General features: G+C 42.6%; 1 protein-coding gene across 1 annotated transcript in view; it reads left to right on the top strand.

The window, feature by feature from the left end:
* LOC123499921 overlaps positions 1-23567 on the top strand; it is a 94995-nt gene extending 71428 nt beyond the window's left edge. The window contains exons 4-7 of the mRNA XM_045248452.1: positions 8093-8263; positions 15143-15289; positions 15437-15634; positions 23027-23567. Of these exons, the coding sequence (XP_045104387.1) occupies positions 8093-8263; positions 15143-15289; positions 15437-15634; positions 23027-23302 (792 nt within the window). The 3' untranslated portion in view covers positions 23303-23567. The remainder of the gene's footprint in view (positions 1-8092; positions 8264-15142; positions 15290-15436; positions 15635-23026) is intronic.

Below are 23567 nucleotides of genomic sequence, written 5' to 3'. Positions count from 1 at the left end.
GACATAACCTTCCAGACAACTATCCTCTCTTCTTCAATAACACTCAACTTCCCCTCTCCTCTACATTAAACACACTCGGTCTATCCTTCACTAAAAATCTAAACTGGAAATTTCACATCTCTACTCTTGCTAAATCAGCTTCCAAGAAGTTAGGTGTCCTATGGCGTCTTCGTCCATTTTTCTCCCCCTCCCAGCTGCTTGCTCTGTACAAGGGCCTTATCTGCCCGTGTATGGAGTATGGCTCTCATGTCTGGGGATCCACACACAGCTTTACTAAACAAGGTGGAATCTAAAGCTTTTCGTCTTATCAACTCTTCTCCTCTAACTGACTGTCTTGATTCTTTAAGTCACCGCCGCAATGTTGCATCTTTATCTGTCTTCTACCGCTGTTTTCATGCTGTCTGCTCTTCTGAACTTGCTAACTGCATGCCTTCCCCTCCTGCGGCCTCGCTGCACAAGACTCTCTACTTCTTCTCATCCCTATTCTGTCCATCTTCCTAATGCAAGAGTTAACCAGTATCTTCACTCCTTCATTCCCTACACTGGTAAACTCTGGAACTCTCTACCTGTGTCTGTATTTCCACCTGCCTATGACTTAAACTCTTTCAAAAGAGGAGTGTCAAGACACCTCTTACGTTAACTGGACCCTCCTTTTAGATTTTTTTGTTTTTTCTCTTTCTACTTTCCTCTTAACAGGGCCTGGCAACCAGCGGGATTTTTTTTTTTCCAACACTTTGTTTGCCCTTGGCCAGTGCCCTTGTAATGTAAAAAAAAAAAAAAAAAAAAAAAAAACTTGTAGATTGTAAACAAACATGGCTTTTTTGCACCTTATAATGTGTTTAAGGAGGAGGAAACGAACCAAACTCGCCAAGAAACGTTTATGGGTGCGCTCGTGGTAGGCTCGGCGAGAAAAAGAAAGTATGTATCACATAGAGTTGATATTAGAGGACCACGAAACGCTGAGGAAATGGACCTGCCTGGACTACAAGCAGTACCAGGACCTGTTACATCCAGTGACTCCATTTATTGCTAAGGAGGACACAAAAATGAGGAAGGCAGTGATCCCTAATGGTCTCTATGAGAATATCTTCAGTGTTTTGTCCACTGACAGATAACATAACTGGTTACCGGGAAACACGTGGACACGGAGAGGACGTGTGATCGCTGCTCGTACTCTCTTCACCTCTCCCACGGAACTCTACTTACCTGCTTGTGTGACACACATTCCAGACTATCCTGTCTTCCATCAGCGCCTATTTTAGTGCCTTTACACTTCGGGGCCATGCCACCCGGCCCTGCCGGCCCCGTGGCCATGGACCATGACCCGGCCTCCCAGAAGTGGGGACTGTCCCCTTCCCCATCCATAGAAGGTTCTGGCAAGACCCCTCGCACCCTTCCCGACCAGGACCCTCCTCACACCACGTCAACCACAGCCTCCTTCCTTCTGAGAGCGACCAATGGCACCCGGGTTTTCTCCAATCCCAGCAAGGTGTCCCAGGCCCTCCACTCTTCCACCTTGGGCAAGTACATCTTGGAGGGGAAACTCGCTCACTGGGTAATGGCTCTGCTCTCATCGTCGCCATCGGAGAATCCAACATCTCTAAGGTTTCCGAACTCCAGCTATCTACCTTACAACTAGGAGACTGGACAGTCACCAGCCGCCGGGCAGACAAAGGAGGTGACACCTTCAGGTACGCCAGGGTGGGGCCGCTGGCAGATGATGTTGACCTGGAGGCCGTGAGGAGGGGCTTCAATACCCTTGATGGAGGTGAGGTGGTTGAGATCACCTGGCTCCCTCCCACTGTCTGCCCCGCACCACCACAGGGAGGTGGCTGCGCCTTAAGGTAAGCGGGACCCTTCCCACTCGTGTAGCCATACATCAACTGGTATACAGGCCCATACCTTACCTCCTGCCTCTGCTTCGCTGTCCTGGGTGCTTGAAGATTGGCCACTCCATCAACACCTGCGGGTCAAATGTCCGCTGCTCCAGGTGCAGTGGCCCTCATTCCTCCCGGACAGACGACGTCACATGCACCCGACCATTCCACTGTTTACAGTGTGGTGGACCACACGGACCCAGGTCAGTCTACTGCCCCCTCAACCGCCAGGCCCAACAGACTTACATTAATCTGACTCAGGAAGGACACTCTCTCACTGATATCAACAGGCACCTGAGGTCCTTACAGCTCCCCAAGCAGCAGGCCACCCACAAGCCTGCCCCTCCTATTGCTACACTACCACCATCACACCCTCAGCCTCCACGACAAGTTCAGTCAGGTATACCCTATTCCACAGTAGTCACCACAGGAAACAGGTTCGCACTTCTGCAGGACCTCGAAGATGGAAATGCCCCAGATGTTGCTCCGGCCCCTGCACCTAACAGTACAGCCACCCACTCCTCCAGCAGCCGCAGCCGCTCATGACGTCCTTCCCCCAGGTGGCAGCGACATCCATCAGCCCTGCCACCTCCCACTCCACAAATCCTGGACTGTGACCTCGTGCACTCTCTCACAGTGGCTGACGTCCATCCACCTCCTGCCAGCCCCACTCACCTAATCGAGGAGATCGCTCCCCCACCCCAACCGCCCCACCTATCTACACCAACCGGTCCTGCACCTCTTCCAAGTCATACTGCTGCTCCTGTTCACCTACCTCAGTCACCTGAAGGTATGTCCTCCGCATCCCCCAAGGAAGACACCATCTCCCAACTGCTCACCCTCTTCTGGAAAGGGCTTCACCTTTACCAGAATGGCACTCCTATTCTCACCATACTCACCTCTCTGTGGCCCACTCTCTCCAGACTCCTGACCTCTCTCTTCCAATAATGGCCTTCACAGTTATGTTCTGGAATGCTAGATCTCTCCTCCGCAAGTCCCATGAGCTCCAGACATACCTAAAGGACACCCTTCCATCCGTCATCGGAATATGTGAGACGTGGCTGCCCCCTCACATCTCTCTTAGCCTTCCCGGATACACCATCATCCGTAGGGACCGCCCTCAAGGACGCGGTGGAGGTGTCCTTCTCGCTTTTCACAACAGCCTCATCCACACCCAGCTTACCCTTCCTCAGTGGCAGGGCAGCAGCATGGAGGTGGTTGCTGCCCAGGTCGGCCTCCACTCGGACTGGCTCACTGTGGTGGCGTGCTACAACCCTGCCGGTAATGCCACCCAACAGGAGTATGACCACTACTTTTCCACCCTTCCACAGCCAGTACTCATCATGGGGGATTTCAACGAACACCACCAACGCTGGGATCCTTCCTTACTGCCACGCAACCACAACCCCACAGGAACTGCTCTCTTCCAAACCCTTCTGGACTCTCCTCACCTCTCCCTCCTCAGTCCACCTGGCCTGGCTACATACCTCCACCCTCACACAGGAGCCCCTTCTGTCCTTGACCTATTCCTGGGTGACTCAACTTTCTAGTCCTCATAGTTTTCCACAGGACCCTACATGGGCAGCGACCATCTCCCGCTACTGACCACTTTACCACACACCCGTCCCAGACCCCACTCTGGCCGTCTACCTCGTTGGACCCTGACACCATCAGCCTGGCCTCGGTTCCAAAAAACCTTATCTAATCCCGATGTCACCACACTCCAACTTGACCAAGCAGTTCTAGCCCTCAGCCAGTCATTTGAAGCAGCAGGACGAGCAGCCTTTTCCCTTTCCACCAGACAGTCTCCTCGTCGTCCTGGGAAACCGTGGTGGGACGAGGCATGTGCCAAGGCTGTCCAAGACCGCTGACATGCTTGGTCTCAATGGAGGCGAACCCCAACACCACAGGCAGGGAGAGAATATCGCCGCCTCTATGCCATCTGTGCCAAGACCATCCCCAAGGCCAAGAGACGTGCTTGGAGGGCACACTGCTCCTCTCTCTCCTTCTCCTCCTCCTCAAAACAAACCTGGGACTTCCTGCACATCATGGAAGGTAAACAGGTTCGCCAAGCCATCCCCCTACCCAGACACCACTGGACAATCAGCAGAAGGCTGAGCTGCTGGCATGCCATTACCACCACAAAATTGGTATTCCTCCAACTCTCCAACCTCCACAAGACTTGGACTCCGTCATCACCACAGCTGTCACCACTCCTGGCATCCCAGACCTTATCCAGCCCTTCACCACACAAGAACTGGCAGCAGCCACCTCCACTCTCAAGACTGGCAAGGCTCCGGGCCCAGACCTGCTCCCATCAGAGTTCCTCACCCACCTCACTCCTCCCTTACAAGTTAGCCTCCTTCACATCTTCAACACCAGTTGGCTGTCAGAACACTTCCCTACAAGTTGGAAGTCCTCCATTCTAATTCCTATCCCCAAACCAGGGAAGGACCCAACATGACCATCCTCCTACAGACCCATCGCCCTCCTCTCCAACATAGGCAAGCTATTGGAGCGCCTGGCAACCACCCATCTCACCTGGTGGCTGGAGATGAAACACCTACTGAGTGATCAGCAGTGTGATTTCCGACCCCACAGGGGTACCCTGGACGTGCTGGGTCAGATGGAGTATTACATTTGTGGCACTTACCGCAAGCGGCAGGTCATGACATCCATCTTCGTCGACCTCGAGGGAGCATTTGACTCAGCACCACACACGGGAATCCTCTACAAGCTGGCCAACATGGGCATTACAGGCACCACTCTTTCCTGGGTGAAGGACATCCTTTCTAGTCGCTCTTTCCAGGTAGCAGTAGGTGCCTCCAAGTCTGCCCTGCACTCCATACAGCGAGGTGTCCCCCAGGGGTCTGTACTCAGCCCACTCCACTCCTCTTCAACATCATTCTGGCAGACCTCCACCTCCCTCCCCACACTCACCTACTTATTTATGCAGATGACATCACCATCGTCAGCAGGGCAGCAACACTAGACCAGTCCTCCACCCATCTCCAGGAAGCTGCCACATCACTGGGAAGCTGGCTGACCACCTGGGGACTCACAGTCAGTGCCCAGAAGAGCACACTTATGTGCTTTACACTCAAAAAACTCTGCACCCACCCCACAGTCACCATCCGGGGGGAGGCTGTCCCCTACTCCACCACCCACACCTTCCTCGGGCTTCATCTGGAGGGTCCACGTCTGTCATGGCATGCCCATGTCGATTACCTCTGGTTTACCTGCTCCAAACATGTAGATGTCATGAAGAGGCTCTCTGGTATAGGCTGGGGTGCCAACAGGGACCTCCTCATCAAATACTACCTGGCTGCCATCCGATCTAAGCTGATGTATGGGTGCTGTTTTTATGGGTCAGCTGCACCATCCACCCTTGCAAAGCTTGACCCCATTCAGAATGCTGCTCTGAGGATCTCTTTGGGTGCCATGAGCTCCTCACCAACAGTCTCCATCCATGCAGAGAGTGGCATTCTCCCCCTAAGTGCCTACAGGAGACAAGCTCTTTGCCACCAATACCACAGCATCATGAGCCTACCTCCCTCACATCCTCTCATCACTCTATACACCACCTCTGGAGTGGATCAGCACTCACCTGTATGGTTTCCTGGTGCCAGGCAACCACTGCTTGTGAGAGCTCTCCTAGCTCATGCCATCCTAGACTTGCCTCCACCACCTCCACAACCCATGAGCCCACACTCACCACTACCACCCTGGCTGGACATCTCAAACAAGATCAACCTGCACCTTCCTGGCCTCCCTCCCACTCATGGTTCAGCTGGTGTCCTAGCTCCCACCCTCTTTCTACAGCTGGACAGAACCTTATACCACCACCACCTCAGAATATATACTGATGGCTCCTCCCTTCACCCCTTCCACAGCTGCAGCCATCTATTTACCTGCATCCTCTACCTGCACGACGTGGAGGCTCCCACCAGACACCGATGTCCTGACAGCGGAACTCTATGCCCTTCAGCAAGCCCTCAACCACCTCACCACACTCTCCTCTACAGGCTCAGCAGTTATTTATACTGACTCCCTCTCCTCCCTGCACCTCCTTCAATCCCGCCATCCAACCTCATCCACCTTCCTCGTTCACTCCATCCAGCGGACGCTGCTACAGCTTCCCACTATGGGTTGGGGGGTAACCCTACAGTGGGTTCCATCCCACTCAGGCATCCGAGGAAACGAGGTTGCCGACGCTGCGGCCAAAATGGGCTTGTCGGAGGTAAACATTACTCCGCTCCCTCTCCCTCTCTCCACCGCCAAGTGCATTATCTCCAGAAAATGTCACTCCACCTGGGACACCTCCCTCAACACTGCTCTCCTCACCACTTCTCTGGGCCAGTACAGGTGTAATTCCTCCCCACAACCCTGGATGCGACAGCAGTCCCGTGCACTAGACGTCGCCCTCACTCGTCTCCGCCTGGGCCACACCAGACTCACTGCTCACCTGCATTGCCTGCACCTGTCCCCTGACCCATACTGCCCATGGTGCAGAACTGTACCTGAAACCATCGAACACTTCCTTCTCCACTGCCCACGCTTTCACTCTCACCGTGTTGTGCTACATTCCCGACTCCTTGCCCTGGACGTGGCAACATTCGACCTGCCCACCCTGCTGGCGGCAGCAGGCGTTCACCCATCACGGCAACCCACTGTCATCCGCCTCACCTGTGCCTTCCTCAAAAAGACTGATCAGCTGTCACGCCTGTGATAACATCATGGGCCTCCTCCAGGGCTCATAGGATCCAGCGGATCTTCACGGCCCTCAACACGAAGAAGAAGAAGAAGAAGATAACATAACTGCTCATCTTGGCCAGCTACTTGGAAGTTGCCTTGGAAATATTCTTCTTCTTGGGGATTTGTTGGGGCCGTGCAGGCTGTGTGTCACAGCCTCTAGTGCGCCAAAGGTCCGGGATGCGGAGGTGATGTGGTCAGGCTATATGCAGTGAAGTTGATTTGTTTTGTGTAGGAAGGTCCTGGTGAGGTTGAGTCTTGAAAGCCTGACAGGAATTTGTGCAGCCACCCAGGAGGTCAGTCAGTGTTGGCCTGTGTGGATGAATGGCAGACAGTGAGTGGAGGAGGGCCACACGGTGTGAGTGGTGCCGAGGGCAGTGCAGCAGCAGGTGTTCTGGGGTGTCAGGCTGGGTAGGGCACTGGGGGCAGTGGGGAGAGTCAGTCATGCCCAACCTGTGTAGGTGGGCATTGAGACGGGTGTGGCCGATCCGGAGTCTAGTGATGGCCGTGTCCAGTGCCCGGTTGGGGGAGTAGGCCCGCCAGTGGTGTCTTGTGTCCTGTCTAATGTGTCCTAGCGAGTTGTACTGTAAAGCGTCAGTCAATGTTGTGTCCCAGTGTCGCCAGCAGGCTGTCTTGAGGTCAGTCAGGAAGTCTGTCTGGTCAGTAGCTAGGTCAATAGGGGAGGGGTGCGTGTGTGCCTCTGCTGCTGCCCTGTCGGCCACGGTGTTACCTATGACACCAACATGGGAGTTGGAAATATTCAAAGCGTCACACATTAGCACTCCCCAGGAAATGTAAACAAACAACTGAGGAACTTTTCATTGCTAGGCTAAAAGAAAAAACATGTATACAAATAAATATTCATCAACTTATTTAAATTTCTTCTATCACGATAATAGCATTCTTCCGTTTAACAAAAATATTTTTTTTTAATAAAAGTGTTGATTAGAAACCATAGTTTTTATTGACTAAAAATTGGTGCTAGACGAAAACGATGCGTTCCGTCTGACTCAAGACAACAGAGAGTTGACAGAAGAGTAAAAAAAAAACATGGAAATCGCCTGAGATGACGGAAAATGTGCTAGTAAGACGCCGCCTTAACTGTGAATTTAACGGATAAAAAAGTACCGTATAAGGAGGACTTACTGTACTTTCATAAATGTTTTCACTTCCAATGTCTTCTCTTTCATAGTCACCTCATACTTTCAACTGTTTCCACACAGTTTATAATATCTACAGTCACATACATCCACTTTCTTCCTCATACCTTTCTCTGCATCCAATTTTCCATCTTGTACACACACTATAAAACTGATTGACCATTCTATGAAATTCTATTTCAATGTCAAAATACAAATATGTAATTCAACATCTGCTATTCACATGCCTTGCTTACAGATTAACCACAAGATTTCAAAACATATAAAGCCTAATTCTAAACAATGTGATTGGTAATTATGCAGGTGCGGTACATAGTGTTGGAAGACTCAGTGGTGGACAAGGTGGAGGGCCCACTAGCAGCAGAGGGTTCTTTCACGCTGAGCCAGCGAGATCTACATCGCTGGAATGGTCTTTTCCTCAACAACGTCACCATACACTCGCTGGGTTCTAGTTCCTTTAATCTCACTCATAAGGTAAAACACACACACACACACACACACACACACACACAATAGGTATAACGTATGGAGAAGAGACAGTGGGTAAAGGAGGAGGAGTCATGATTATGTTGAGGAAAGAGATAGTGATAAATGAAATGGAATGTGGGGAAGGAAAAGCAGTATTGTATATTAAGAGTAATAGAGAGACAATCTATATGAAAGAGATTAAAGTAACCAAGCTTGAAATGAAAGAGTTAATGAAGGAACTGGATGAAGAGAAGGCAATGGGACCGGATGAAGTCTCAGGCAGAATACTGAAAGAATGTAGGGAAGAACTAGCAAGTCCCATATACAACATCATAAAATGCTCAATAGAAAATGGAACAGTACCAGTAGAATGGAAAAGAGCTGAGGTGGTTCCCGTATATAAGAGCGGAAAGAAGGAAGAACCTTTAAATTACAGACCGGTATCACTAACTAGTGTAATATGCAAGATGTGTGAAAGAATAATAAAGAAACAATGGATTGAGTTCCTTGAAGACAACAAATTAATATCAAATAGCCAATTTGGTTTTAGAAAATGACGGTCTTGTGTAACTAATTTATTGAGTTTCTATTCTAGAATAGTTGATAGAGTACAAGAAAGAGAGGGATGGGTTGACAGCATTTATTTGGATTTAAAAAAGGCATTTGACAAAGTGCCACATGCAAGATTACTGTGGAAGATAGAGGAGAAAGGTGGCTTAAAAGGAAGTACATTGAGATGGATAGAAAATTATTTGAGGGGGAGAGAAATAAGGACGGTAGTTAAAGATATAAAGTCCAAGTGGAGAGCAGTAGAAAGCGGAGTGCCACAGGGGTCAGTATTGGCACCAATACTTCTCTTCATTTATATTAACGACATGCCAGGAGGAGTGAACAGCTACATAAATTTGTTTGCGGACGATACGAAACTGTGCAGAGTTATAGAGCAAAAGGAGGATTGTGAAATACTGCAGGAAGACCTAAATAAGATCTGGGAATGGAGTAAGAAATGGGAAATGGAATTCAATGTGAACAAAAGTCATGTCATGGAAATGGGAAAGAGTGAAAGACGACCTGTGGGAATCTATAAGATGGGAGATGGAGTAGAACTGGAGAAAGTCAAAAGGGAAAAGGACTTAGGAGTGACGATGGAAGAAAACAATCAACCAGTAAGCCATAATGATAGAATTTTTAGAGAAACATATAATTTGCTAAGGAATATTGGAGTAGCATTTCACTACATGGACAAAGAAATGATGAAGAAATTGATAAGTACTATAATAAGACCCAGATTGGAATATGCAGGAATAGTGTGGACTCCCCATAAAAAGAAACACATAAGGAAATTGGAGAGGCTACAAAGAATAGCTACAAGAATGGTTCCAGAATTTGAAGGGATGACATATGAGGCTATGGATCTACCAACCCTGGAACAAAGAAGGGAGAGAGGAGACCTGATATAAGTTTATAAATTGATCAACGGAATGGACCAAGTGGATAATGAGAAACTGATCCTGAGAGAAGAATATGACATCCGAAGCACAAAATCGCATAGTAAAAAGCTGAGAAAAGGAAGATGTCTGAGAGATATTAAAAAATATAGTTTCCCGCAGAGATGTGTTGAGACGTGGAACAGTTTAGATGAGGAAGTGGTGTCTGCAACGAGTGTGCACACTTTTAAGTAAGATTGGATAAGTGTAGATATGGAGACGGGGCCACACGAGCATAAAGCCCAAGCCCTGTAAAACTACAACTAGGTAAATACAACTAGGACCTAGGTAAATACACACACACACACACACACACACACACACACACACACACACACACACACACACACACACACACACACACACACACAAGGGGTATACAAATGAATGATGATATAAGATATAAGTGCCCATTGGGAAAGAGTGACCATGTAATATTAGAAATGGGTATAGAACAGGGAAAGGAAGATTAGAGACAAATCATACAAAGGAGACCGATTAAATTACAGAAAGGCTGATATTGAGAACCTCAAGAACTACTTCAATTATGTTAACTGGGAGAAGAAGGAAAACTCAGAGACAGTGCAAGAGAAGTATAACTTATTTTTGGAAATATACAAAACAGGAGTCAGGAAATATGTCCCGAAATATAGACCTAAAGAAGGAAAGAAAGATTGGTTTAATGCAAGGTGTGCTAGGGCAAAGGAGAAAAGAGATGGAGCATGGAAAAGGTGGAGGAGAAATACAAATCCAGTAAATAAGGAAAACTTCAAGGCAGTGAGAAATGAATATGTTAAGGTGAGGAAGGAAGAGGAAAGGAACTTTGAAAAGGACATTGTCAAAAAATGTAAGGAGCAACTGAAATTTTTCTACAGATTCATAAATGGAAAAATTTGGCAAAAAGAAACAATAGAAAGGTTAAAAGGAGAGTACGGGATGGTGGAAGACCCAAAAAGTATGGCAGAACTATTAAATAATAAATTCCAGGAGGTCTTTACTAAGGAATCCAAATTTGAGAGGCCACAGGGTAATAGAGAGACTGTCCATATGAAAGAGATTAAAGTAACCAAGCTTGAAATAAAAGAGTTAATGAAGGATTTGGATGAAGAGAAGGAAATAGGACTGGATGAAGTCTCAGGCAGAATACTGAAAGAATGTAGGGAAGAACTAGCAAGTCCAATATACAACATCATAAAATGCTCAATAGAAAATGGAACAGTACCAGTAGAATGGAAAAGAGCTGAGGTGGTTCCCATATATAAGAGCGGAAGGAAAGAAGAACCTTTAAATTACAGACCGGTATCACTAACTAGTGTAATATGCAAGATGTGTGAAAGAATAATAAAGAAACAATGGATCGAGTTCCTTGAAGACAACAAATTAATATCAAATAGCCAATTTGGTTTTAGAAAAAGACGGTCATGTGTAACTAATTTACTAGGTTTCTACTCTAGAATAGTTGATAGAGTACAAGAGAGAGAAGGATAGGTTGAATGTATTTATTTGATAAAGTGCCACATGCAAGATTACTGTGGAAGTTAGAGGAGAAGGGCGGCTTAAAAGGAAGCACATTGAGATGGATGGAAAATTATTTGAGGGGGAGAGAAATAGGGACGGTAGTTAAAGATATGAAGTCCAAGTGGAGAGCAGTAGAAAGCGGAGTCCCGCAGGGGTCAGTATTAGCGCCAATACTTTTCCTCATATATATAAACGACATGCCAGAGGGAATGAACAGCTACATAAATCTGTTTGCGGACGAAACGAAACTCTGCAGAGTTATAAACCAAAAAGGGGATTGTGAAATACTGCAAGAAGACCTAAAGATCTGAGAATGGAGTAAAGAGTGGGAGATGGAATTCAATGTGGACAAAAGCCACGTCATGGAAATGGGAAAGAGTGCAAGACGACCCGTGGGAATCTATAAGATAGGAGATGGAGTAGAACTAGAGAAAGTAAAAAAGGAAAAGGACTTGGGAGTGACGATGGAAGAAAACAATCAACCGGTAAAAGCCATATTGATAGAATTTTCAGAGACATAATTTGCTAAGGAATATTGGATTAGCATTTCACCACATGGACAAAGAAATGATGAAGAAATTGATAAGTACTATAATAAGACCCAGATTGGAATATGCAGGAGTAGTGTGGACCCCTCATAAAAAGAAATACATAAGGAAGTTGGAGAGACTACAAAAAATGGCTACAAGAATGGTTCCAGAATTTGAAGAGATGACATATGAGGAGAGACTAAAGGCTATGGATCTTCCAACCCTGGAACAGAGAAGAGAGAGAGGGGATCTGATACAAGTTTATAAATTGATCAACAGAATGGACCAAGTGGATAATGAGAAACTGATCCTGAGGGAAGAATATAACATTAGAAGCACAAGATTGCATAGTAAAAAGCTAAGAAAGGGAAGATGTCTGAGAGATGTTAAAAAATATAGTTTCCCACAAAGATGTGTTGAAACTTGGAACAGTTTGAGTGAGGAAGTAGTGTTAGCAACAAGTGTGCATAGTTAAAAAAAAAGATGGATAAGTGTAGATATGGAGACGAGGCCACACGAACGAGCATAAAGCCCAGGCCCTGTAAAACTACAACTAGGTAAATACACACCGCGTAGTGTAGTGGTTAGCACGCTCGACTCACAATCAAGAGGGCCGGGTTCGATTCCCGGTGTGGCAAAGCAAATGGGCAAGCCTCTTAATGTGTGGCCCCTGTTCACCTAGCAGTAAATAGGTACAGGATGTAACTCAAGGGGTTGTGGCCTCGCTTCCCCGGTGTGTGGAGTGTGTTGTGGTCTCAGTCCTACCCGAAGATCGGTCTATGAGCTCTGAGCTCACTCCGGAATGGGGAAGACTGGCTGGGTGACCAGCAGATGACCGAGGTGAATTACACACACACAAAGTACACAAAGAAGTGCACAAAGTGCATAAAGAAAGGAATAACAGAAGCTGAGTGGAATCAACTATATACAGCAAATAAAGTACATACAAGGGAAGTGAGATATATTTATGAATATTTATAATGAAGGGATTAAACAATTTTTTCCCAAAACCAGAATCAGTGAGGGGGAGAGAAAGGAAGACTGGTCTAGCATAAGATGTAAATTAGCAAAAGAGAAAAAAGAAGCAGCATTGAATAGAGGGAGAAAAAGAGGACTTAATAATTGGGAAGAATTTAAGGTAGTAAGAAATGAATATGTCCAAACACTAAGAGGAGCTATGAAAAAGGCATACCTGACAAATGCAATAATGACCCAAAGCTCTTTTATAAGTATGTTAATGGAAAAGTTTTAAAAAGCAATCAATAAGTAGATTAAAAGTTGATAATGGCACATATGAGGATGCAAGATTACAGGCAGAAATAATGAATAGGTGCTTTCAATCGGTATTCACCAAAGAAAACAAGTTTGAAGGGACACAAACAGGTCACAGGAACAAGGAGACAAGAAAGATCCATTTAGAAGTCAGAGAAATCAGGAACATTATGAAACCCTTGGATGTGAATAAGGCTCAAGGACCGATGGGGCGTCAAATTGGTTATTGAGGGAATGTCATGACCAGCTGGCAGAGATATTACATAACATCATAGTATGTTCTTTTAAAGAAGGAAGAGTCCCTCTAGATTGTAAAAGGGCAAACAATGTACCAATTTTTAAGGGAGGTAACAAAGAAGAACCACTGAACAACAGACCAGTGTTTCTAACGAGCGCGGTTGCAAAAATAGCTGAAAAAATAGTCAAAGACAGATGGATGCAACAGCTAGAAGAGTCATGTACAATAACTGGAAGACAATTTGGCTTCAGAAGTGGAAGATCTTGCATCACAAATTTATTGAGCTTCTACAGTAGAGCAATAGATATAATTCAGGAGAAGGAGAAATGGGCAGACTGTGTCTACCTGGATCTAAAAAAAGCTCTTGATAAAGTACCACCTCAAAGATTTCTATGAAAAATCAAAAACATGAGTGGTTTACAGGGAAAAGTACTGAATTGGATAACTGACTTTTTAAAAGACAGAGAAATGAGAACAGTGAAGAATAAAAATGGTGTAGAGTTATAAGTGGAGTTCCACAGGGAACAGTTCTGGCCCCTGTAATATTCATAGTATGTGTAACATTGATATGGTTGATGAGGTGGGCAGTTATATAAGCTTATTTGCAAATGATGCAAAGTTACTGAAACAAGTGGAAAATGGCATGGATTGTGAAATGCTGCAGAAAGACTTGAATAAGATACACGAGTGGAGCAAGAAATGGGAAATGGAATTTAATGCAAAAAAAGTGCAAAGTGATGGAACTAGGGAAAAGCAAAAGAAGACAGAAGAGATCTTACACTATGGGAGGGGTAGAAATTCAGAAAACAAAAGAGGAGGAAGACCTGGGTATTACAATAAATTACCATTTATCACCAGAAAAACATGTCAACAACATAGTTGGGGAAACATACGAGTTACTAGGAAAAATTAAATGGCCATTTACCTATATAGATAATGAGAAGAAGAAGAAATTAATAGAATACATGATTCGACCTAAACTAGAATATGCTGCACTTATATGGTCACCACATAATAAGAAAGATATAAGGAAGATAAAAAGGATTCAAAGAGCTGCAACCATAATGGTTCCAAGTTTGAGAGACCTAATGTCTGAGAACAAATTAAAGATATTAAAACTTCCAACATTGCAACATAAGAGAGAAAGAGAAAACTTAATTACTATATAAAGGGCATGGAAGGGGATGGATACAGTTAATAAAGGAGACCTATTAGTGTGGGACTCAAGAAATACAACAGGACACAGCATGAAAAGAAAAAAAAAAAAAATGCATGTAGAGGAGACATTAAGAAATATAGCTTTCCAAACAGAAGCATAGAAATATGGAACAATTTGGATGAAACAGTAGTTCAAGCAAGAAATATTCATGACTTAAGACTAAACTGGATGACTGTAGGTATGCAGACAAGACAGCAGGAGCATAGTTCTTTTCCTGTAAAACACAACTTAGACTAGTGTACACACACATACTCATGCACACATATACATTCACACCACATAGTGTAGTGGCTAGCACACTTGATTCACAATCGAGAGGGCCCAGGTTCGAGTCTCGGGAAGCGGCAAGGCAAATGGGCAAGCCTATTGACGTGTAGCCCTGTTCACTTAGCAGTAAATAGGTACGGAATGTAACTTGAGGGGTTGTGGCCTCGCTTTCCCGATGTGTGTTGTGTGTGATGTGGTCTTAGTCCTACCTGAAGATCGGTCATTACTAGCTTTGAGCTCTTTCCGTAGGGGAAAGGCTGGCTGGGTAACCAGCAGACGACTGTGGTGAATAACTCATGCACACATACACATAATATAGGTATGTACTACTTTTTATGTATGTTCTTTTTGCAGGCCAGTAAGAGAGAGAATACTCATAAGGTGGATGTGAAAGACTGCTTAGTGGGTCAGGTGGGCCATGGTGGCATCACGGTCCAGGGAGATGTTGCTGTAACTATAAAAAATAACATTTTTGAGAACTTGGAGGATGGAGCCCTAAAAGTGAGTACTATTTCTTATTTCCATTAGGAGCATATATTGCAGAATGGAGTAAATATTATTGACTTCAATGGAAATTTAAGCCAGTACTCTACAAAACTTCTTTACAGGTTGAGAAGAGAGGAATAAATTCTATGTTTAATTTTGCAGATAAGTGTGAGTCGTGATTTAAAGTTCCAAGGAAATTTGGTGCAAGCAGCAGAGGAGGCATCACTTCAGGATATCCAGTGCCAGAATTTAACAGAGATGGACACAAATATGATCTACATCACACTTGACAAAAATACAACGGAACTTTTCAATGAGCTATCATTCAGTCCATTTTCAGCCTCCTGTGGCCTCTCTCAGGTAATAATTATATATATATATATATATATATATATATATATATATATATATATATATATATATATATATATATATATATATATACACAGTAAGTCCTCGTTATACGGTACATATGTGTTCCTGAACACCTTCCCGCAAATCAAAATTACCGTATACCAAACCCATTATAACATGTAATAGGGGATGTGTTCCAGAACGTTGAAAGTCAACCCTACAGACATGAAAATACATGAAAATAGTCATATAAAAAAAAAAATTTGAAGCACTGCAAAAAAGAAATAAACAAAATGTTTTTATTTATCTTTCACTCGCCAAGTACAGTAATACTCTGCTTAACGAACGTTCGTCTATTGAATTTCCGGTTTAACATACTATATAAAGTTAGACCAAAAAGTCTGCATAACGTACAACCACATCCGTTTTAGCAAATTTTCTGGGTTTGAATTTGCCGGGTGAGAGACCGAACGCGGCAGCTTCGCTGTGATTGGCTGGCTCCCCGCCTCTGTCTTTAGCGCTCCTGGAGCTTGATCCAAGATTCTTTAACAACATCAGAGCAACCTCCTGCAGTGAAATGGCATCCATGAACACTTGGAGGGACGGTGACAAGGTTGCTCTGAGATTGCTGAGAACACCACCTCTGGAGGTGGTGTTACTGTCTTATATATGCATTTATGTTCACAAAACAACATTTCTATTAGCTTTTTATAAACCTTGCCCCCAAGAAAGGATTGTTTTGTAATGCATAAAGTGAAATCCTACATGGAATACCAAAAAATAAAGCAGAGATGAGATCGGCCACAGACGGCGGAGACTTACGGCGACTCGGCCGCTTCTTCTTCTTGTGACCCTTTTAGCTTGACGTGTTGTCTTTCACCACGATATTTGTTTCCTCTCCTCTATTGCCTGCTAGAATGGATATCATATCTTAGTATTCATATACGCTCATGCCACGTGGCAGTGAGTGATAGTGAATTACTAATGAAATACCGTGGTATTATATGGTCACCACATAATAAGAAAGATATAAGGAAGATAGAAAGGATTCAAAGAGCTGCAACCAAAACGGTTCCAAGTTTGAGAGACCTAATGTCTGAGAACAAATTCAAGATATGTGTTCCAGCACATTGAAAGTTACCCCTACAGACATGAAAATACATGAAAATTATAGTCATATAAAATAATGTAAAGTACTGCGCAAAAGAAATAAACAGAAAATTTTTTTATTTACCTTTCACTCGCCATGTATTCTATCAGATGATGTCCCTCCCGGGGCTAAGGGACAGTAGGGATTTCAGCCCTTACTCATCTTCCGCTGAGTGGGCAGACGAGGCTCTGCTCTGCAGATCCATTGCATTCTCCTCAGCTTTATTTATAGCCTCATGATTCTTTAACACCATCCAGACTGTTGACTGGGCTAGGCCCAAGTTTCGACTTATGGCAGACGTACCTTCTCCCTGCTCTTTCCTCTTCAAAATATCTAATTTTACCTCCAATGTCAGACTATTCCTTTTTCACTTTGCCTTTTTAACTCCAGCAGTGTCTGCAGAATGTTTTGGTGCGTCGTAAAAATATCAACAAAAAACACGCCGTAAGGATTTCACTTGTGTTCAGTGGGAAACGCGGGAAGAGACATTGTTCCGGTTGCGTGGTGGTGCTACAATACGGTGTAAACAAAACACAGGTGGATACCATATTTGTGAATTTTTCTTACCGTAAATAGAATAGAGGGTAGTACAGGCAACAACTGCTTAACAAAGGGGTTACTTTCCTAAAAAACCCTTTGTTAAACTAAACTTCGTTAAGTGAACTGATTATAACAAGTTTAACCCGACTTGAACTTCCATTGAGAGTAAACAAAGCGAGAGTGCATCATAGTACAGTGAAACAGTGAAAGGTTTAATGAAAGTAAAAATTAAGAAGTTAAACATTTAGGCAGTTTAATTTAAATCATTATAATGTACACTAATGTATGTATGTACATAACTTTATAATGTTGATGATCTTAAATTTATGAAGGGAGGGAGAGTGAAATGGGAAAGACACTAACCAAACTTCCAAACTTGGAAAAAATTACCTGGATAAAACTTTGTTAAAGCGAGTTTGGTGTTCGTTAAATGAGCAGATAGTAGTAAAATGAAACCTTCGTTGTAGCGAAATTTCGTTGCGTGAACCTTCGTTAGGCGGGGGTTGCCTATAATTGCCAAACACCGTAACTGTGAATTTACCAGATAACAAAGTACCGTATATATATATATATATATATATATATATATATATATATATATATATATATATATATATATATATATATATATATATATATATATATATATATATATATTGTATTTTCCAATATCCTTCACACACTGCCTCATCCTGATCTTCTTTACATGTCCTCTTGTCTTTCCATCTTCTTCTGTCACTAGCACCAGGTCTTCCTTGTCTATCTTTTCAATGTCATTGACTATCTTCTACATTGTTATTAGGTCCCCTCGTTCTATTCTACATTGTTATTAGGTCCCCATGTTCTCTTCTATCTTGTAAGGTTGGTAGACCCCATTTCCTTCAGTCCTCCTTTATATGTTAGGCCCTTTAGTTCCGGCACCATCTTTGTAACAATCTTCTGTATCCTTTCTAATCTTCTTATATCCTTTTTAGAGCTTGAAGACCACATCACTGCTGCATATTACAGCTTTGGACGTATGATGCTTGTGATGATTTTTTTTCATCATATCTTTGTCCATGTATTGAAATGCCACTCTTATATTAGTCAACATTTTGTATGATAATCCAAACATCTTGCTTATGTGTTTTTTCCTATATAATCACTCCCAGGTCTTTTTCCTCTTTAGTTTTCATTATTTGTTTCTTTCCAATCAAATAATTCCATACCAGTCTTCTCTAACTCTTTCCTAGTTCCATTATGTGACATTTTTTGGCATTAAACTCCAGTTTCCACTTCCTGGTCCACTCATAGATCTTGTTTATATCTTCCTGTAACAGCAGACAGTCCTCTCTGGTTTTGATAACTCTTAGCAGCTTTGCATCATCAGCAAATAAATCAATATAACTGTTTACCTCAATGTGAATGTCATATACAGTGCTTATTCCAATTTTGCGAGAAATGGGGCGGCATTGTGAGTCGCAAATTTGGAAATCGCAAAATTGGAAGTATTATTCCTAATATTTTGCCCACATTTATATCACATATATATTGAGCCAGGTATCTTTCCCTATGAATGATCACAGTGTTTGTACAATGGCTATGAGAATAAAAAATCTGTCCACCATAGGTTTTTACAGCTTTTTCAATTTTCTCACTGTTTTTAAACACCATTCTCACAGTTGATTCTCCCACACCAAATTCTCTGGAAATATCACAGTTCCTTTTTCCATCTCTTTTCATCTTAATTATCTTCATCTTCTGCTCCAAAGTTAGCCTAAGGTTTTTTCTTGGTTGGTATCGCCATGTCGCACAAAGTCGAGCACAAGGATTCCTCCAAATTTTCAGAGAGAACTTCGTGGAGGTGTACATAAACAAATAGAAGGCAGGAGGGAGCGGGGCAGTGTTGCCAGATAAGCTTCGTTAAATTATGAAAACTACCCAAAAACCACCAAACTATGATAAATATAATATAAATATGATAATAATATACTATAATATGATAAATATGAATAAATTAATAAACTATTGCCTATATAATACAGTAATATATAATTTGCGGGAGCGCTCTCTCTCCCGCCACCACTCGCAATACTGGGAGATAGTAGCAAGATGGGGGAAATTTTTAAAATGGCAATTTTTGGTACTTGGTCGCAAAATTGGCATATCGCAAATTTTGAACTCGCAAAATTGGAGTAAGCACTGTACACAAATCTGAAACATAGTGCCTTGTGGCACTCCGCTAGTTACTTTACCCCAAGACGAGTATGTATCTCTGATCACAGTTCTCATCTCCTTATCCTTCAAATAATTTCTTGTCCATTCTAGCAAAGTTCCTCGTGGTCTTCATATGTTCTCTAGTTTCCAAAGTAGTCTTCCACGAGGGACTTTATCAAAAGCCTTTTATAAATCCAGGTATATTGTGTCCACCCATCCGTCTCAGTTTTCTAGTCCTGCAATAACTCTCGAGTAGAAGCTTATTAAGTTTGAGACACATGACAGCCCTGTCCTGAACCCAAATTGTCTGTTTCATATGACTTCTTCCTCTTTTAGATGTTTAACCCATTTTTCTTTGATATTTATTTCACACAACTTCCCTAAAACACTTGTAAGTAACACTGGTCTGTAGTTTAGTGGTTCAGTTGCCTTTCCTCCTTTAAATATTGGTATTACATTGGCTCTTTTCCATCTAATGGAATTTTCCCTTAATTTATTGAACTTGTAATTATTTCCCAAATTGGATCCAGTAGTTGCTCTTTACATTCTTTTAGCATCCAGCCTGATACACCATCTGGCCCCATTGCTTTTCTGACATCCAACTTATCCAATAATCTTCCAATATCCTCTTTGTGCACTGTGATCTTCTGTAATCCTTGGTAATGCAATGTCCTATTAGATTCTGTGAAATCTTCTGCAGTGAACACCTTTTGAAACTCTTATTCATTATTTCACACATTTCCTTCTCTCTTTGGTATGTCTTTCCTCCTTTAATAATTTTTTCAATTGTTTCCTTGTTTTTTGTTTTGCCATTTATAAACTTGTAGAAAAGTAGGTGTTTGTCTTTGCTTTTATTTACCACATCTTTCTCAAAGTTTCTTTCTTCCTCTCTCCTTACTCTAATATATTCATTTCTCGTGTCCCTTTACTACCATCTGTTATTGTCATTTCTCTGTTTTATGAGTTTCTTCCAAGCTTTATCTTTTGCCTTTTTAGCTTGTATGCATCTGGCATTGTACCGAGCATGTATTTTTTTTCTTAACTCTATAAAAAGGTACATATATTTTTACTCCATTATATTTCTGCAAGAATATTTCATATTTCCCTTGTATTGCCTTTCTGTACATAATGTTTCTCCACTCAATATCAGCAAAAAAAGATCCTTAATTTTTCAAAATCTGCTCTTGCATAATTCAATCTCTCTCCTTTATAGTCCTCTCTGTAACTTATCCCATCCTCCTCCTGAATTTGCATCTTTAATGTCATGTGATCACTTCTTCCCATTGGACTAAGGTATTGTATAATTGGAAGGGGTTCTGGTTTCTTTGTGAATACTAGGTCAAGCAACGATGGTTCTTCTTCCCCCCTGTACCTTGTTGACTCCTCCACCCATTTATCAATTGTATTAACCATAGCCAACTGTAACACTTATCCACTGTATCTTGCACAAGATCTTCTTTCTCTTTAACTACTTGTATCACAGTGACTTTTGTGTTTTCCTGAATTTGTCTCTTTACTACCTCTTAAAATTTAACTTTTTCCTCTTCCTGTTCTTGTTTCCATGAATTTTGAAGTTCCTTCAGCTTGTTTTCACCCAATTCATCTTCCACCCTGTCCTCAATTCCATCCTGTACTTTTACCAGTAAGCTCCTTAAGGAGTTTTTGTAGTCTTGACATATGGCTTTTAGTACATAATTTCATGTGTATTTACCTAGTTGTATTGTACAGGGTTCGAGCGGGGCTCATAGTGTCCTGTCTCCATTTATCTAATTTTTCCTTCAGTTATGCACATTATGTGCTGTAACAACTTCTTTATTCAATGTATTCCACTTCTACACTGTTCTGTGTGGAAAATTGTATTTTCCAATATCCTTCACACACTGCCTCATCCTGATCTTCTTTTCATGTCCTCTTGTCCTTCCATCTTCTGTCACCAGCACCAGGTCTTCCTTGTCTATCTTTTCAATACCATTGACTATCTTGTACAGGTAACCCCTGCTTAACGAACGGGTTACGTTCCTAAAAAAACATTCGTTGCGTGAATTTTCATTAAGTGAACCAATTATAACAAGTTTGACCCCTGACTTGAACTTCCATTGAGAGTAAACAAAGTGAGAGTGCATCATAGTACAGTGAAAGGTTTAATGAAAGTAAAAATTATGAAGTTAAACATTTAAGCAGTTTAATTTAAGACCAAGTCATTATAATGTTCACTAATGTATGTACATATGTAAGTAACTTTATAATGTTGATGATCTTAAATTTATGAAGGGAGGGAGAGTGGAGCAGGAAAGATGCTAGCCAGCAACCTGTGGAATGTAAACAAATGGCACATCATTGTCCCGCATACAAAACTTATGTACCACATTTCCACAAGGTTTTCCATTTTATCCATTGCAGAGTCATGAGTTCGGGTGGTTCTTTTAGCTTGCAAGGAAGATACGGTCTCACCAGCCTTCTTAATAGAGTCTGCTGACTTGATAATAGTAGAGACAGTAGATGGAGTCACGCCATGGTGGCGAGCAATGCTATTAGTTTTCATGCGTCTCTCATGTCTGTGAATAATATCCAGCTTCACTTTGTGAGTAAGACTTCCTGGTCTTCTTAGCAACGCTAGGCGATATTGCAGGGCTGGTTGCAGGGCGTTTTGGTGGCATGTTGAGCGAGGCGCTGGTGAATTCAAAAGCCTGTCGGCTTGCACGATACGGTGGGCCTTTCAAACTTGGAAAAAATTACCTGGATAAGATTTCGTTAAAGCGAGTTTGGTGTTCGTTATACGAGCAGATGGTAGTAAAAGGAAACGTTTGTTGTAGTGAAATTTCGTTGTGTGAATGTTTGTTAAAGGGGGTTGCCTCTACATCGTTATTAGGTCCCCTTGTTCTCTTCTATCTTGTAAGATTGGTAGACCCATTTCCTTCAGTTGTTCTTCATATGTTAGGTCCTTTAGTTCCAGCACCATATTTCTACCAATACTCTGTATGCTTTCTAATCTTCTTATATACTTTTTAAAGCTCAGAGACCACACCACTGCTGCATATTCCAGCCTTGGATGTATCATGCTTGTGATGACTTTTTTTCATCATGTCTTTGTCCATGTATTGAAATGCCATTCTTATGTTCATCAACATTCTATATGATATACCAAATATCTTGCTTGTGTGTTTTACGGGGCTCAGATTTTCCTGTATAATCACTCCCAGATCTTTTTCCTCTTTAGTCTTCATTATTTGTTCCTCTCCCATTAAATACTCGTAGTTCCATACCAGTCTTCTTTTGCTCTTTCCTAGTTCCATTATATGACATTTCTTGTCATTAATCTCCAATTTCCACTTTCTACTCCACTCATAGATCTTGTTTATGTCTTCCTGTAACAGCAGACAGTCCTCCCTGGTTTTGATAACTCTTAGTAGCTTAGTGTGTGTGTATGTGTGTGTGATTTATGAGACATTGTGTTATATATAGATTTTATACATTTCTACATATTCTTTATCTTAGTCTTTGTTTTCCATCAGATATTCAAAGTTGTGAATATGGATGTGCCCCTCACTACCATAGTCTTCAGTCACAGCACTTGGGTACTACTGGCCATACTTTTACTGTTAATACTGATTGCTGGTGGTATCCTTTACCGGTGGAGAGAGAACAACAAACTACAGAACCAGAGCCAAAGTAACTTTCACTCCTACAATGGTGTCTCATCCTCGGCTCAATATCAAGCTAACCAACAGGAGGTCAACATGGTGCAAGGCAGTGTATTAAATCCAGTCTATGACAGAACAACACTGTAGCTCCTGCATGCAGATGAAGAGTATTGATTGGATTAAACCAAATGAAATTATTAGAATTTCACAAACTTTGGAAGCAAAACCACATTTTTTTATATCACTTTATAGCATTGAAAATTAAGTGCATAGATCACCAGAGTGTAATAAAGCATCATAATGAGATGAAATGCCCATCATTGTTTAACAGACTTTCAGTGCATATATGACAAGTCAAATATTTTATTTATCTTTTTTAATATTTACCCATGAATAAATGGAATATGAATTG

This window comes from Portunus trituberculatus, chromosome 50 (assembly GCF_017591435.1).
Source record: "Portunus trituberculatus isolate SZX2019 chromosome 50, ASM1759143v1, whole genome shotgun sequence".
Classification (NCBI taxonomy): Eukaryota; Metazoa; Arthropoda; class Malacostraca; order Decapoda; family Portunidae; genus Portunus; species Portunus trituberculatus.
The sequence above is the reverse complement of the archived record's forward strand: the minus strand, read 5'-3'. Positions and strand labels throughout refer to the sequence as shown.